The sequence below is a fragment of the Camelina sativa genome, chromosome 11 (genome assembly GCF_030686135.1).
Source record: "Camelina sativa cultivar CO46 ecotype springtype chromosome 11, ASM3068613v1".
Lineage (NCBI taxonomy): Eukaryota > Viridiplantae > Streptophyta > Magnoliopsida > Brassicales > Brassicaceae > Camelina > Camelina sativa.
In genome coordinates, this window is record NC_141890.1 from 47122281 (window position 1) to 47138698 (window position 16418).

General features: G+C 34.5%; 4 protein-coding genes and 1 non-coding gene across 5 annotated transcripts; 4 read left to right on the forward strand and 1 right to left on the reverse strand.

Moving 5' to 3' along the window:
• Positions 1 to 1918: 1918 nt before the first annotated feature.
• On the forward strand, positions 1919 to 2000 carry TRNAS-AGA (transfer RNA serine (anticodon AGA)). The gene has a single exon. It is a non-coding gene; the product is annotated as a tRNA-Ser (tRNA).
• A 2217-nt stretch (positions 2001 to 4217) lies between these two features.
• On the forward strand, positions 4218 to 5680 carry LOC104726504 (uncharacterized). Its single transcript, XM_010445371.3, has 4 exons — positions 4218 to 4835; positions 4929 to 4971; positions 5108 to 5229; positions 5316 to 5680. Exons 1-4 carry the CDS (start codon positions 4704 to 4706, stop codon positions 5415 to 5417), a joined length of 399 nt encoding a protein of 132 aa, XP_010443673.2. The 5' UTR covers positions 4218 to 4703; the 3' UTR covers positions 5418 to 5680.
• Positions 5670 to 7964, reverse strand: LOC104726506 (uncharacterized). Its single transcript, XM_010445373.2, has 2 exons — positions 7379 to 7964; positions 5670 to 6807 (listed from the first exon to the last, which is right to left on the reverse strand). The coding sequence occupies exons 1-2, from the start codon at positions 7868 to 7870 to the stop codon at positions 5773 to 5775; spliced, it is 1527 nt and encodes a 508-aa protein (XP_010443675.1). The 5' UTR covers positions 7871 to 7964; the 3' UTR covers positions 5670 to 5772.
• A 1737-nt stretch (positions 7965 to 9701) lies between these two features.
• LOC104726507 (uncharacterized) lies at positions 9702 to 14037 on the forward strand. Its single transcript, XM_010445374.3, has 5 exons — positions 9702 to 10436; positions 10552 to 10773; positions 10968 to 11202; positions 12850 to 12957; positions 13530 to 14037. The coding sequence occupies exons 1-5, from the start codon at positions 10227 to 10229 to the stop codon at positions 13676 to 13678; spliced, it is 924 nt and encodes a 307-aa protein (XP_010443676.2). The 5' UTR covers positions 9702 to 10226; the 3' UTR covers positions 13679 to 14037.
• A 1010-nt stretch (positions 14038 to 15047) lies between these two features.
• LOC147935528 (uncharacterized) lies at positions 15048 to 15859 on the forward strand. Its single transcript, XM_087473043.1, has 3 exons — positions 15048 to 15059; positions 15162 to 15388; positions 15535 to 15859. Exons 1-3 carry the CDS (start codon positions 15048 to 15050, stop codon positions 15857 to 15859), a joined length of 564 nt encoding a protein of 187 aa, XP_087329169.1.
• The last annotated feature ends 559 nt before the right edge of the window (positions 15860 to 16418 follow it).

Genomic DNA, 16418 nt, shown 5'->3' on the forward strand with positions numbered 1-16418 from the left:
CTAAACGCCAATATATGAAAGACACTGTTGGTTACGTTTTGTTTCTTCTATATAAGACCACTCCCTTCGTATATCTTTACCAAACACAAAAATAACAAAATTCTCCCTAAAACAAAAACAAAAAAAAAATGAATAAGGTCGCGGTATTCTTGTGTTTGTTTATGTTCTTGATGGTTACCTCCTCGCAAGCCATTCAAGGTGGAAGAGAGGTACGGACGGGATACTAAAACATAAAATTATTGATTATTTTAATTTGTTTCTAGATATAAATTGTAATTTATAACATAACAGCTTAAAATGGTAACTACGGGTGGATAATAATATAATGCAGGTCTACATCGTCTACATGGGAGCATTGTCACCAAACAGCGACTACGCCACTGTTAAGACGTCACCATTACTCATTGCTTCATAGTGCCCTCGGAAAAAGGTTTCAGCAACTATTCCATATCTAGGTCCCGGGTTCCAGGGTCTCTCATTTAATTGAACCGGCCCTAGATACTCATCATAGTATTCCCGCTTTATAAAATCTAATTGCTTGATGTGTATATTTTATTAATCAGTTACTCGCCGAGCCTAATTGTCGATAACTTCGGGTTGGCCTTTGATGGATTCACCGCGTTGCTCACTGAGGAGGAAAGCAAGAAGCTTTCAGGTAAAAATTTCGAAACTTTATTTTTTGATTTTTTTTTTAAAAATTTGCGATATCAAATATAGGATTCACCCACATATATGACTATGTTCCAAAATAATTTTGAGCTTTTAACAGAACGTAGTTGATTACCCTTAAAATTGAAAAGGATGTATCAGTCTTTAGAGTACAAGTTTTAATATGTGATTTTATAAGTAATGGTTATTCCTTTTGTTTTTTGGTTCCTCTCTACTTGAAATTGAATTATAGCGATGCCCCACGTTGTTTCGGTATTCCCGAACCGGAAGCTAATACTCCACAAGGACAGTGTCATTGACTGGAGACTCAAGACTCAACAACATTTGGCTCCCTTGTGACCTTCACCTTCGATTTTTTTGTACTAATCATACATATATTTATAAAATTATCCAAATTTTACAGAATCCTCTTTTTTAAAAAATAAGGAAACTAGGTCAAAAGTGGACTAGTTTTCGGATTTAGGTCATTTGCGAATAATGAAAGCGATGTATCTATGGATTGACTACCATAGTTAATAAGTTTTGAGCTTATTAATTAAGTTTCTCTTCTGTCTGTTTCAAGAGCGCCACAGAATCACGAAAAGGACCGTCACTGTAACTCAGATATAAACACTGTAGTTTTCTTAGAAACAAACCGGTAAACCAGAATTCATACCTATGCAGTATTCAACAATCTTATAATTATTCATATGTATCCTTTCACCTAGGTAGATTTCGTGTGATTCAAGGTGCTTGTTTCCGAGAATTTCGAGATTTTAGATCACGGTATGGTTTTATAAGGGTTGACTTCGGAGAATGCAAGTGGTTTTGCATGTCAGATTCCCAGACTTATACCGAAGTCTCAAAAACAGAGTCAAAAAATGCTTATAAGGAGATCTTCTTTCACAGATGCTAAGATTCAAGATTTGTAGTTCTTTCCATGTTGTGAACTTGTGTGATTGTGCAGCTCTGGGAAGAATAAAGTGTGGGGAAGGAAGTCTTTGACTTTGATCGAATCAAGATTCAGAATGAGGCTATGGTGTAACTGTTACATCACAAGTCTTATATATATTTTACTTTTGTTCTGATGCTTTATAATTGTCAGAAGTGGACCACATTCTTAGATTCTTCTCACGGAGGTTACAAGTTCAGGTCTTCTTCTGGCCTCTCCAATTTTGAAGCGCTCCTTTTCTTTGTCAATTTACGTTATGAAATTTGCTACTAAATTTAACTAGTCTTAGTGTCAAATGAGCTTTAAAACAATGTCTTCGTGGGCGTGCCGGAGTGGTTATCGGGCATGACTAGAAATCATGTGGGCTTTGCCCGCGCAGGTTCGAATCCTGCCGCTCACGATTTGTTTTTTATTATTATTTTCTGTTTGCATAATCATATTGAAAAAACTCTATCTTTATGTATTTGGGGAAAACAAAAATCTCAGTTCACAACTTTCAAACTATAATCCGAAGTTGACAACAAAAAATATAGACATTGATCTAATTGTATATATGGCATTCTATAGGTAGTTTTCTGAAAAACTAATGGTCAAAGACCATATATAAAACCCAAAAGAAGATGCTTAGCAAGGTAAAAAAAAAAAAAAGGCAAAAAAAAGTAGTTTGATAATTCTTGTTCTCAGCATAAAAGGAAAAAAACATGTTTAATAATTGGCAACCTCTAATCTAGATAACAAAGTTTTCAAACGAAATCTGCATATTAAAAAGGTAAGAGAATATTTTCCAATCTATTCATTAAGATATCATTCCTTTGTTTACCAAAACAAAAGATAACATTCCTTTCTTCTTCGAGTTCTTAACTAAATAGTACTAACTATATCAAGAACGTATCCCTAACGCTTATTGTGTAATCCTAATCTCAGTCAAGCATCAAAGTATCGTATCTTTCATTGATCCAATTATCCAAATATTTGGATCGAATCATTTTTTTCAAATATAAAAAAAATGTGTTCAATATGTCAATTTTTTTTTTTTTTGTAGAGACGTCTAGTTTTTTAAACATATCAAATTAATTTAATCTGTAATAAGCAAAAAATGTTGGAAACCGGTAAACTACCGTAATCATAAGTTTAATTTGTAACGGGTAACTTTTATGGTTTTTATTGACATTTCAAAAAAAAAAAAAAAAAAGGCGTATATTGTACTTTACACGTAAGTACATAACATATACGTCGACAAAAAAAAACACACATAGAGACCATCATACGTTTGACAAAAAAAAGAGAGACCTTCATACATTACATATATCCACATACACATGATACATAATTACATAATACATACACACATACTGACATATACATTATACAATATATGTTATTGACTTCTGTTCGGAAGTAATATAGGGACCAATGAGAAGAATCTCTCACATGAGAATCTATCTCTTATCTAAAATGGACAACAGTTCTCCGGCATTGCATGTTTGTGTGTACATCCCGGAGTAGATACATGCATAAATTTCCATAATTTTTATGAGTGCTTTTGAGATATACGCGAAAGGGCCATATTGTATGTACCAAATTTGTCAAGGCTGCTAGTATTTTTGGTTTCCAATTTAATATATTATATGATGAGATATAGTTTTTGAGTTTTATTCCCCGGATCGAATATCTCTTCCGAACAACGTGTAAAGAACGTGTATCATCATCACGTGATACTTTGCGAGTAAGACATCCAGTTCTTTCACAATTTTGTTTTTTTTTGTTCAATAAAGAAAATAACACCAAGCCTTCACACTAGTTTTCGCATTTCTGTCACATACTTCTAATTTTGATGTTATTATCGTGTAATAATAATTAGAATATGTAATAGATTATAATCAACTGAAATTAATTCAAACTTTTATAGTGTAGTATGTTTTTTTGCGGTTTTAAGCTAAGACATTTTGGTTAAATGGTTTATCCGAATCAACTTAAGATTATATGCTTATTGAAACTGACACCCTTAATTTGGGTTGATCTACAAAAGAGAAAAGACGATCACTAAAATTTAATATGCATGAAGTGATGTAACTAAAACAAATTACATTAATAATCCACTTTTTTTTGTTTAAAAGGTTTTAAGATATTTTTCGTTATATTTTTTCTAGAGTTAATGATTGATGTGTGAGTCTCGAAGATAAAGAGGAAGAAAAGGAATAGACTTGAGCAAGTGGAGAATTTTTGTGGACCTCATCTTCTCGTCTTTGATCAGATGTTCTTTCTTGTAAAAATAATAATTATGGATATGAAGTTATATTATTATTTAACCAATATAATAGTATATAAGTTTTGGCATTTTACTTTATGTATCAATTAAAAAAGTAAAGGAAACAATATTAGATCTAAAAATATGGATATCATATGAACATGCGTGCGATTTAAAAGAAGCTCCAAGTTCTTCTTCGGTTCTCTTTTCCACTTTGGCTCTATGTGATCAAGAAAGGTCGGCAACTTATCCTCGGAATAACACGTGGCAACGTATCATTGGTCCGACCTGAGATCCGACGCCGGACTTATCCTCTAAGGATATCTCTTTTGGTTATGTTAAGAGAGACATTGAACATTGAAGCCTTTCAAGAATCTCACTGTTTGTGTCTCTATCCGGAATAGAGAAAGAATCCAAATTTGTCTTTAGGTTTCACTACCAAGAAAATATAGAGGCAAAAAAAAAAAAAAAAACTGAAATAAATCGTTACAAAGTTCAAAAAACAAATAAACACTAACCAATAGAAATGGCAAAGAAAAACGATAGCGAAGCTTCTAAATTTCTCTAACAATGAAAATAAAATAAATATAACTGAGATTTTGTTTTTTTAAATGGGAAAAGTAGCAATAGTCTTTTCAGCATCAAGAAGAGAGAACATACCCATATTAAACATCTTTTCCTTGAGGGATGATGGTGATGATGGCTCCACTATCTCCACAACATCATCCCTTGTAGGATATGTATATATATAGCCCCATTGAGATCTTATTGTAATTACACACAACTTAGACAAATTGCCTACTTCTTCATTCTAAAGCTCTTACAGATTAGAGTGTGAGTTCTAAAAGTTATTCAATGGAGGGTAAAGGACGAGCCGGGTCATCAACTTCTTCCTCTTTCACCGCCGAACTCTTTGGCTCCAAAGACCCTTCTCCACCATCTTCTTCCTCTGGCATCTTCTCCTCCATTTTCCCTCATCCATCCAAGGTTTTGTTACATTCATTTTCTTCAAATTTTGTTACCTAAGTGATCTGCTGATTCTTGGGGCTTAATCTTTGGTTTCTTGATTTGTCTTCTCAGGGTGTTGCTAGAGATGGTTCAAATTCCAAACATGGCTCACAAGGTCAGTGAGAAAAAACAATCTTTATGCAACTTCCTTCTTCTTCTTTAGTCACTTAGTCTCAAAATACTCTGCTTTTCTTAAATCAAGAAATGACTTTCTGTTTTGCTAATGAAGATGTTTTTTTTTTATAACACAGCTCAACGTAGAGAATCTTCAACTGGAGAAGATAGAGTTGAGCCATGTCATCTAAGCTCTTCTCTTTACTACGGTGGTCAAGACGTATACTCTCGATCCACCACCAACCAAACTTACCCTGCAGTAAGTCTTCTTAACTTAAGTATATTTTACTAATCACTTCCAAAAAAAACAGAGGACTTTACTGATTAGAATCAAACATCTCTCAGGTTAAAAATGAGCGCAAAAGAAACGGAGAAGACGATGCTAATGGACAGAACTCACAAGATGTTTCAAGAGGAAACTGGTGGCAAGGTTCCCTTTATTACTAAAGAACCACTTCCTTTAGTTTCTTTGTAAATCTCTCCAGAAACCCATGAAGCTCAAGCCAAGTACTAATATCTACTGAACCAAGACTTTGTATAATATAAGTGTATGCAGTAAAACAAAAGTTGTTTAGGAGATTTCAATGATTAAATAATAATATCAAAGAAATCTCCTAATAAAATTTGTCTAGTACTTGTTCTAATCAACTGTATCAGTATCTACTCTGCTTTTTGTCTGTCTCATGTCCTTCAAAAGCGTTTTTACCAAACACAAAGACTTTATGAAACTAACTAGACATGAAAACAAACAATGCAAACCCTTGATTAGTTTGAACTATATTAGTGTTATAGCTCAAGTGTTTTAAGCTTGTATTGTACAAAAGCTCTTATTAGATATGCAAAGAAAAAACCTTTCATACGCATCAGCCATTTTAGACGCCGTGAAAAGCCTCAAGGACCGTTCACGCGCTTCATTGCCTTTCCTCTGCAATTCCTCTGTTCCATCGCTAACAACCCGCGAAATGGCCTCCACGAGAGACTCAACGTTCGGTGAGAAAGTATATCCCAAATGTGAACCGACGACTACTGACCCAGTGATGCTTGCTAGCTTCGTGGCTAAGACCGGTTTCCCTGAAACCATGGCTTCCAAGAGAGTGTGGTCCAGCCCTTGAGCTCGAAGCGTCGGGTTCACAAACACATCGATCGCGTTGTAGAATCCCGCTAGCTTTTCTTGATCCAATGGTCCAAGAACGATCACATTAGACCCGAGGTCTCTATATCTGCTTCCCCATGGACCATCTCCAGCTACTAAAACGACAACGTTTTCACGTGCCTTTTTGTTTTCTTCAAACACACGTTTCAGAGCTGAGAACATCAAAGGATGACCTTTATCTCTCACTAACCTCCCAGCAATTCCAAAAACCAAAGGATCTTTTTTGTTCTTGCCGCCGCTTCTAACGCCAAATTTCTCTCTGAAGCTCTCGCGTTTCGTAACGTCAGGTTTAAAAACGCTCTCGTCAACGCCGTTTAAGATGATGTGTACGCGTTCCTCGGGGATCATGTAGATCCTCTTGAGTACGTCACCGCAGTGATCGCTAGTTGCCACGTGGTGAGCGTAACGTTGGAAGAATTTGACTTCTTCGACGACTCGTTTCGCTCGCTCTGTCAGAGCCGGAGAGGAAGGCGGTGGATGTTCTTCTTCGGCTCCGGCAGCAGCGGCGGCGGCGGCGATATCTGCTTGACGGAGGAGTTCTTGGATGATGTCGGAGTGAAAAGTCTCGTAAGCGATTCCATGCCAAGACGCGACCACGTTTGGGAGATTCTTGGCTCTTGTGTGGAGAAGCCCGACACTCTCCGTGTGGATCACGTCAAATGGTCTTCCACTCGCGTTCTGTGTCTGCGTATTCCGGAGAAAAAATTGCGTCATCTAATTGACTAATGATTATAAGCCTTACCCTATACAAATACAAACTGACTAAAATATATTAAGTCATTGGTCAGCCGTTGACTAATAATAAATAGTAACGAGCCACTCCACTCTTTTGTAAAACATGTTAATTATACATAATTTTTAGAATTAACATTTTTTGTAAAAATATTTCAGTATGTTATAGCAAAATGTCAACACTGTTTATATTAGGAAGAGAGTAATAGTTACTACTGACAATTAAGTATTAACCACTAGGACCACTAGTTATACAAATTTAAATTTCAGCTAGATTTTGATTTAAAATATATATATTTTCTTGAATATGAAGATGAAGAGGTTTGATGCAAACAAATTTTAAGTGTGATAGTAACATATTTGACTAGTTGAATCTGCAATAGACGCTATTATATCGCTATTTTTTTTTGTAGGCAAAGTGTATGTATTATTAATGTATGAACTTCCGCATTTGCGCTATCAAACGCAAATTGGAGAAAACGCAGTTCAACCACGGAAACATATTTCAATTCCTTGTGTTTACCTGAAGCTGTTGCGAAACGGAAGCTTGATCGAGATATCCAGCAGCGGTGGGCTCAGAGAGATGAAACCGTAGATTTTCCAGTTGGTATTCAGGAAACGACGGAGAAGCAGCGGTGAAAACATGAACCTCGTGGCCACGTTTGGCTAGAGCTAGGTGCAGCGTAAGCGCGTGTCTCTCGAGTCCACCGGCTTGCGATCTCCTTGGCCATTTTTTAACCACCACAGCGATCTTTAGAGTCTTCTTGGGTTTAGACGGGAATGTGAGGTGGTTCCAAGCTGAAGAGAAGCGAAGAAGATCAATGGTTTCGTTGTAATGGTGATGATGATCATCGAATGTGTGAGCGTTGGGGTTTTGGTCGTAAAGACAAGAACAGAGTGATGTGTTGTGTCTGAAGAGAAAAGAGACGAATGAGAGGAGAGAGAGGAGGAGAGCAAAGTGACAGAGGTATCTGAAACTGAAGGAGAAACTCATCAATGGGTTTTCTCTAGCCATGGAAAAGTGGTAGATCGAATCTTGAAACTATAAAATTTTAATCTTTTACGATAAAGAAGGAGAAGAAGAAGTAATTAATTGTCTTCAGTCGATTGAATCTTGAAAAAAGGGTTGACCAAGTGACTTAATTCGATTAGATTAACACAAAAGTCGTAATCTATACGTCATATGCACATGCTCGTTGTATTCTAATTGCGGCGAGAGATGGATTGCTTGCCGTCTCAAGGGAAGGAAAACGGCAAGACGGTTGAATGGAATGGGCACAGAACGACAACGTTTAGCTACAAGGCAAAACAAATAAAAAATAGACGCCGTTGCCGGGGATCGAACCCGGGTCACCCGCGTGACAGGCGGGAATACTTACCACTATACTACAACTATATATTTTGGAACATATTTTCTTCGTATTAGCTTAAAACGTAGATTGAAACTCTTCACAAACAGAAGTTTGATTATGTATATTCTTCTATTATTTTACGGTTGTGCCTATTATACTATTACTTTTACAACTGCATCCACATAGATGTCAGCGTTAGAAGTTTGATTATCCCACACTCAAAAATCCTATATATCTATGTGTTAATGGTTGTTAGATAAAGGCTTTGCTATAAAGGGATATAAGACCTACTTTCTTGTAATAAAAACAATTAATGATGATTAAAACGTTGCAGATTCAAATACACAATTCAATACTTAAAAAAATGTGAATTGCTAAACGCAATTAGTGGTATGGACTATTTTTAGTAACTATACCGTTATTCCAAAGAAAAAAGTTCTTAATAGGTGAACCAACACCAACCTTCCCCTTCTTTATTACTTAGAAAAACATCGCATATAAAGAAAGAAACATGTATGTTTTGTCTCCGAATCACTCATCCCCCAAGTTGCATTTGTTGACTTAATCCACAATAATCCCACAAAAAAAAAATCACCTAAACCAACATATTATATTACTCCGTATCACTAGCTCGTGACTCGTAAGAGGTATATATATATTATAAAGTAATAGTTATATACTTATATATTATAAGAAGTTATAAACTTTACAAAACAAAAACTATATATATATATATATGTATATTGTAAATCGAGTGTCTGTTTCTGTTACAATATTTTTCCGGAGCGAGAGTTACACATTTACAAAAATAATCAATAAGGTGGTCTTAGATATAAAATCATATAGTATTGTTTAAACTTTACGATCATGGTTGATAATGGAATCTTATTTTGGTCACGATCTGGTTATGGTTCGCGCGCAGATCTTCATTAATTAGTTAGAAGTTAGAAGTTAGAAGTTAGAAGAAGAATCATATTTTATGTTACAGGCTTTTTAGCTACCAGAGTAACAGAGTTTGATGGCATGTATTTTTTTTTTTTAATCCTTCGCTAGTTGTTCAATTTCATTAGAAAACGATGATCTTAATATATTTCAACTCTGTTTAATGATAAGTATTTTGTAACGTATTTTCTTATTAGTTGAATTGTATCTACTTTTATATATTGTTGTGGTAATTCTTCAGCTTAAATGACAGATTGAGAACAAATTTGTTGTTGTTGGGTCATTTCGATTCTTAGGCTTCAGACCCCCTGTGTTTTCTTGTTGTAGCTACAACAAATAATCTTTAAACTTTTGTTTATCAGTAAAATTAGTAGGGCCATACATAAAATCTTTACTTGAAAAATATTTAGAAAACAATAAAAAAAACTCCGAAAAGGTTAATTAAAAATCATGACTAAATAACATTATTACTTTGTAGAGTAGTCACATACTAATTCAAACAATTCAAATGATTCAAACTATAAATGGACCAAAAAAAATCAATATTAGGTTGAATACATTGCTTTAAGAGATTTTTTTTTTTTTTTTGAAAACAAAATTCACCTAAAAAAGGTTCATCATAACTAAATGCATTCATTCAACATAAAAGAAAAAAAGAAAAAAAAAGAAGAAGAAGGAAAGATACATATATCATATATGTATGTCTATGTATATATTTCTTCTTTATAAGGCTTTCCTTAATCCTTAATTCTTAAAAATCTCTCTCTCTCTCTCTCTCTCTCTCTCTCTCTCTCGTGAGTTCGCAAAACTCACAACAATTGGCAGGTGATATTGTCGTAACGCCTTCGGCCTTAAGCTGTCCATCTGTACTCTACGCGGTCATCTCTTTTCTTCTTTATAAAATCTCAACCCTTCACCACTTACACAAACTTCTCCCTCTCTCCTCTCTTCTCTCTTCTCTCTGTTTCTTGATTTCCTCTGCTTTTCCTCTCTGTTTCTTGATTTGCTCTGTTTTTCCTCTGTTTCTGTCTTTCCGGTTTAGTTGGTTTGTTCTGTACGAGAAAAAAAAAAAATCAAATGGAATCTACTGAACTACACGACATGGATTTCATATCAAATCCTTTTACCTCCTTTTCTGAGCCAACGTTCTTCACTCCAACCACAAGCTCCGTCTCCGACGAACCGGATTCACCAAAGGCACAGAACGAAGACGACGACGAGTACATCACAGAGTTGACTCGTCAGATGACAAACTATATGCTTCAAGACGATGAAAAGCATCAAAAGGTAAACCCCTAACTTTTTTTTTCTTTTAACTTTTTTACTCTTCAGATTCGAGATTCTCTTCTTTTTATTTTTTTGTTGTTGTGTCAATCTCAAAGTCTTATCAATTTTGATTCAGTCTCGTGGTGGTGGTGGCTCTGGCTCGCCGCAATCAACTCTCTGGTCACCATTTGCTTCTGGTTACAGCAGCCCAATTGGTCCTTCCCGTGAACCATCTCCGCCGCTAACTCCTACGGTTGAGACAATCATGACGAAGGTGGTCGATACAAAACCTGTTACGATCCCTTTTCAATCTAAACAAGCTCTAATCGATGACCAGATCCGATCTATTCAAGCAAACGTGAGCTCATCATCTTTTCTTTTTATCATTACTTATTTAATTTACTTAAGAATCTTATTATTACTTTAAGAAAAAAAAAAGTGTCGTCGGTTATAATATCAACGGTCTGGATTAAATCTTGACGAAAACTAAGTTTTGTTTTTCGATTGTTTTGTATTAAAAAAAGAGTTCGATGTTGATTTGTTTATGTATAGTTCCATAAGATCAAGAAGGAGAAAGAGAAAGAGAAGAAACGAAAGGATGACGTTATGAGGAACAAAGCAAGGAACTACCACAACCAGCTCCAGCAGCAGCAGCAGCAGCAGAGACCTAGGTCAGGCGTGAAGGCGGTGTTCGTTGACGGGTTGGGTTCAAGAACCGGGTCGGGTGGAACTGGAGTGTTCTTGCCACGTACTCATGGAACTGTTGTCGAGTCACGCAAGAAATCAGGTTAGAGCCAGTCAGCAATAGTTGTTTTTAAAAATTTAATCTTATCATTATTATTCTTTCGCTTATTTCTTCCGTTATAAGTGTTTTTTTTTTTTGGGGAATTTAATTTTATATAAAAATTTAGTGGTTTACATGTAAGTTACGTATCATATAGGAGAAAAGAATTTAAATAAAAATAGGATGACGTCGTCTAACATTTTTATCAAAATACTTTGAGATTCCACTTTGTTTTTTTTTTTTATTGGGGGGTTGACAAAATTGGAATCTTGGATAGTATTAACTATTAAGATATGTCGTAAAACAAAAATCTCAGAATTGGTTTCTTAACATAACACATAAATATATAAACCACTGAATATATTAGACTTAAGAGTTCATTTTAGATTTGAGTTTTTTTAATGAACTTGTAAATCTTTGTGGTCGACGAGATAGATAAGATTTCATATCCAGCCATTAGTACACTTGCGTAGTTCCGGAATCGACTTTTGATTTTGCACAAATTCCATTCTTTCTGTTGTGATAATCTTCTTATATATTTTTTTTTACTCAAAACTGTTTTTGTTTATATTTGATTTAACTAACCTAGAGTTTTTTAGAATAATATACTAAAGAGTTGTGGCGTGATTTAACTGGAATGGTATGTTGGGTTAAGGTTAGGTTAGTTTAGCTGATTGAGTATCAAATCATCTAAAAGCACAAAAACTCAATTATTTAGGACAAATATATTATAAGAATCTTCTTTATATTATTACATCGTTTGACTGAGTAAGATTCCATAGATTCCTTGTCACCAATTAATCTCCTAATTTATCTCTATAATATTATACTGTGTGGCTATAGGTTTGACAGATACTCTCTCTAATTAGAATCTTGCCTCAACTCCTTGGTCCCCCATTTGTACTCTCTTTCCCTTTCCCTTTCAATTTATAAAAAAAAAAAAAAAAAAAAAAAACCATTTAGGAATAATCATTCTAACTCTTTGATATTTCTTGTAAGAGACCCCACTAGTTTCTTTCAATAAGTGGATTATAATCTAAGATAAACTAGAGATATTTATTCATATTGTGATTACTTCTTTCGTCACCGTTCGATCATTAATAATACCCAAGGCCATAACCGAGCCACATAGAATAAATCCTATAAAGCTTTGTTTCTTTTCTAAATATAGTATTATATTCTCGAAGTTAGATGGACAGTTCAAAATCATATACCCAACACGTAAGTAAACCTAACCAGGTTTGTTGATGCTCTTTCAACTCTAACATTAAAGTTTTTTCTGACAATTTAAGTTTCAACTCTTAAGCGTTACCCAATCTAGTAGTCGGTGAGTTTGTAAACAAAATATCAACTACCATTTTTTTTTTTTTTTTGACAATCATCAATTACCATTTTTTTATAGAAATTATTCTTTGTTTTCTAATCATATGATTTGAGGTTGTTTTGATATCGGTGGGTAGGTGGTGGTGACAATTTACTATTTATTGTCCTAACTGGTTGTATTCAAAATTGTTGTCGCTGTATGAAACTGATGTCTCAACCAGACTGTTTTCTGAGTGGTTACTCTTAAATTGCCAAACTGGTTTAATTTGGTTAGATGTAGTTTCGGTTTGGTTTTGACTTTTGTGTCTGAAATAAATTTGGTTGCAGGATGTTCAACAGTTATAATACCAGCAAGAGTAGTTGAAGCTTTGAAAGTTCACTTTGACAAAATGGGTGTGCCTTCTACATTCTCTTCTGATATCCCTCCTTTTCATGGTACCAACCCCACCTATCTCTTTCCTAATTTAATTTTCAGTTTTTTTTTTTTTTTTGTATTCTTCTGAGTTTATACATGTATAGATAAAATAAGGGATGGTTGACAAAGAAAAGAGATGCGTAGGAAATAGTTTTTTTTAAATAAAAATCAAAGTTTGCTAAGATAGGCTTAACTATTTCAAAATTAGAGGGAATATAACATTTTGTTTGGATTTTGGAGTTAAGAATTCAAGTTTTTGGAGTTAGTTTCAGATTTTGGGTTTAGAGGTTTTATTTTACAGTTTGGTTTAAATTTTCATGTTGTCCAAAAACAAAAACAAAAAAAGTTTAAATTTTCATAGTATATTGATTTTTTCTACAATTCGAACTACTTAGATGTTAGTTTTCAGCGAAGTAATAAATAAATAGTTGATTTGTGAAAAACAATTAACGCATATAGCTGCTCACTCCGAAATCGATTACATCATATTAGACAGTAGATTAAGTGATTAACTAATAAATATAGAAACAAGAGCTTTTTGTCTTTAAAAATTTTGGTTTTTGATTTTTAATTCTTGAAATTTACCATATAGATGCTCTGTTGGTGTCTATGAAGAACAAAAACAACAAAAGTAGTTCATCATCTCGGCCGGTACAAAGTGGATCACCGTATGTGGTGGATATGTCAGCCGAGAGCCACCAAGAACCACAAGCGGATTTGCCACAGGAGTGGACGTACTGATTAAACATTGGCACATGCTTCTTGGTTGCTGCAGTAATAGGTTTTCATAAGGTAGGGACTTCGGATTGAAAATCATCTAGTGGATCAAAATAAAAAACTGTTTTCAAAAACCATTATTTTTATTGGAAATATATAGGTTTTAAAAATTTGGTGATTTTTTATTACTGTGATAAATCAATAATTCTTGTGATAATAAGAACAATAAAATGTGCATGTATACATATTCATATATATCGCATGTCCATTGTAAAAAGGGTTTGTTTTTTTTTTTTTTGTAAGATTCAAAATTCCTTGTAATAAAAGCATTACGCATCTCCCCAGTTTAATGAAGAAAAAAATAAAAGACTTTTATTCGATTATTACGTTTATGTGTTACTTCGTATGCGTGACTTTCGTATTTACATATATATAGCTATCAGTCTGGTATTTTGAACTTTCTTCGATAGAATTATAGAACTGACCAAGTTGATGTATAAAACAAATTGATTTGATGTGAAAGGACTAAGATACGGTTTTGTGAATGAAGAGAATAATTTCATGTAAATTCTAATATTTTAGTAGAACGCGTTAAGATGCATGTAAATGTGAAAAGATATGATTAGCTCGTGGCATCGTGGGTGGTCTTAAATCCGCCGACTTCTCGTTTGTTGCGAAAATGTTTTTGACTTATTCATCGTACCTTTCACTTTATAAGGTTCATGTGCACTCACGTTTTGTCATTACTGACATTAGTTGTGAGCCAGTGACGGTGATGTACAGTGGGGAGCTAAGAAATTACTTTATCATGGTCAAAATAAATTTTAAAGTGTCAATTATGTTGTTAAATTTTTTTATAAGAGTTAATTGTGCTATATTACTCGCGTCAATTTGATTTTTTCTTTAAAAATTTAACCAATTTTAAAAATTCACCAGGATCATTTGACCCACATAATCCTATATTGGCTCCCCCATACATCGCTCCACTCCCTCATGTCACTTATCTTAATATCTATTTTTTTCTCAACTTTTTTTTTTTAAATTACACCGACGAATTCTGAGGTTTAGGTTAACATGCACATATCTTCATACCAGGCCCGGCTCTATGCAGCATGTGCTGGGGGTGCAAATGCACATGGTCCATTTAATTTTTGGGCTTTTTTCTTTTGATTTTAAGATCCATTTTTTTTAAACATGAGAAATAGAGTCCAAAATTGTTTTTTTTAGCTCAGGGTCCAGAAAATATTTGAGCGGGCCTGCTTCATACTTATTATATTAATAATTAAATTGCTCGAATAGTTTGCTTTTTCTTATAGCATATATATATGAACTATGATATCAGAACATTTTTGCAGCAACAATCTAATCAGGAAACTTCTTGCACCGAACAACTATGACTCGTGCGGTATGTTTCCTAGACCACAGTTCATATGATTTGAGGGGGAAAGAACAGAAAGATATATGTTAAACTTTCAACGCAAGCTCAACAACTGACTCAAAACATCAGACGGTTGCAGCGGCTTGGTCTCATCGTCGTCTGCGATGGCATCGAGTTGACCACCTAAATCAAATTCTCGACGCCTTAGCGCTCAAGCAACAAACTCGCACTAATGCAGAGGATATCACCTTATGGAAAGGGAAAAACGATATCTATCGCTCGAAATTCTCGACCAAGGATACCTGGCTTCATATACGCAACACATCAGATCTAGTCTCTTGGCACAAAGGGGTCTGGTTTGCTCACGCAACGCCCACATTCTCCTTTTGTGTTTGGTTGGCAACGAGAGATAGACTCTCAACAGGGGACGTAACGTATCTCCGACCTGCGTTTTCTGCAATTATTCTATTGAAACTCGTGACCATCTTTTCTTCTCTTGTAGCTTCAGCTCAGGTATCTGGAAAAATCTTGCAAGAAATATCTACATGGTTCGGTTCTCTTTGCATTGGAAAACACTCATTGTGACAGTCTCTGCTGCTTGGAAGGATCAAGTAGAAAGTTTTATGGCTCGTTATGTCTTTCAAGCTACGGTTTATGCACTATGGCGCGAGCGCAACAGACGTAGGCACGGCAAACACCCGATTGCAGAAGTCCAGTTGATCAAACGCATTGATAGACAAACTAGAGATCAGCTACTAGCTATCCAAAGAAGTGGTGACAGACGTTATGACAATGGCCTCCAACTTTGGCTAGCATCAAGATTTTAAATTTCACACCATATCTACACACTTAGTATCTTTCTCTACCTAAATTTCTTTTTGCTAATAGTTGCACCAGTTGTACAAACGTAATTTTTTATATTTGAATTTAAATTTAACATTTTATTAAAAAAAAAAAAGATACGAGAGAGGAATGGTGACATGGTTTGCTTCACGATAATATTTGATTCATTCTTTAGTCTAGCTTTATTTCTAGAATAAATTTCACTTTTTTAAAAAGATGCATTAGGCCAGACTATAATCAAACAGATAAATAATATTAACGCTCTAATTTAGTAGAACCAAAATGTATGTGAGTTATATATGGGTATTAATAAGTATTAACTAGTATTAAACTTCGACCGGACTTTATTTGTTTGGTTGTATACTTGAATGTGTTAATACAAATATCATCGCCTCTAGACGACAAAAAGAAAAAGAAAAAGAAAGTCACATGTATTGCATACTACGTTAAAGCATGTCGCAATAGTTTTTTGATTTCGCTTATACTTATTTTTCATCGGCCGGTGAGAAACCATCCGAAGTTTTTTGAGGTAACATAACCATC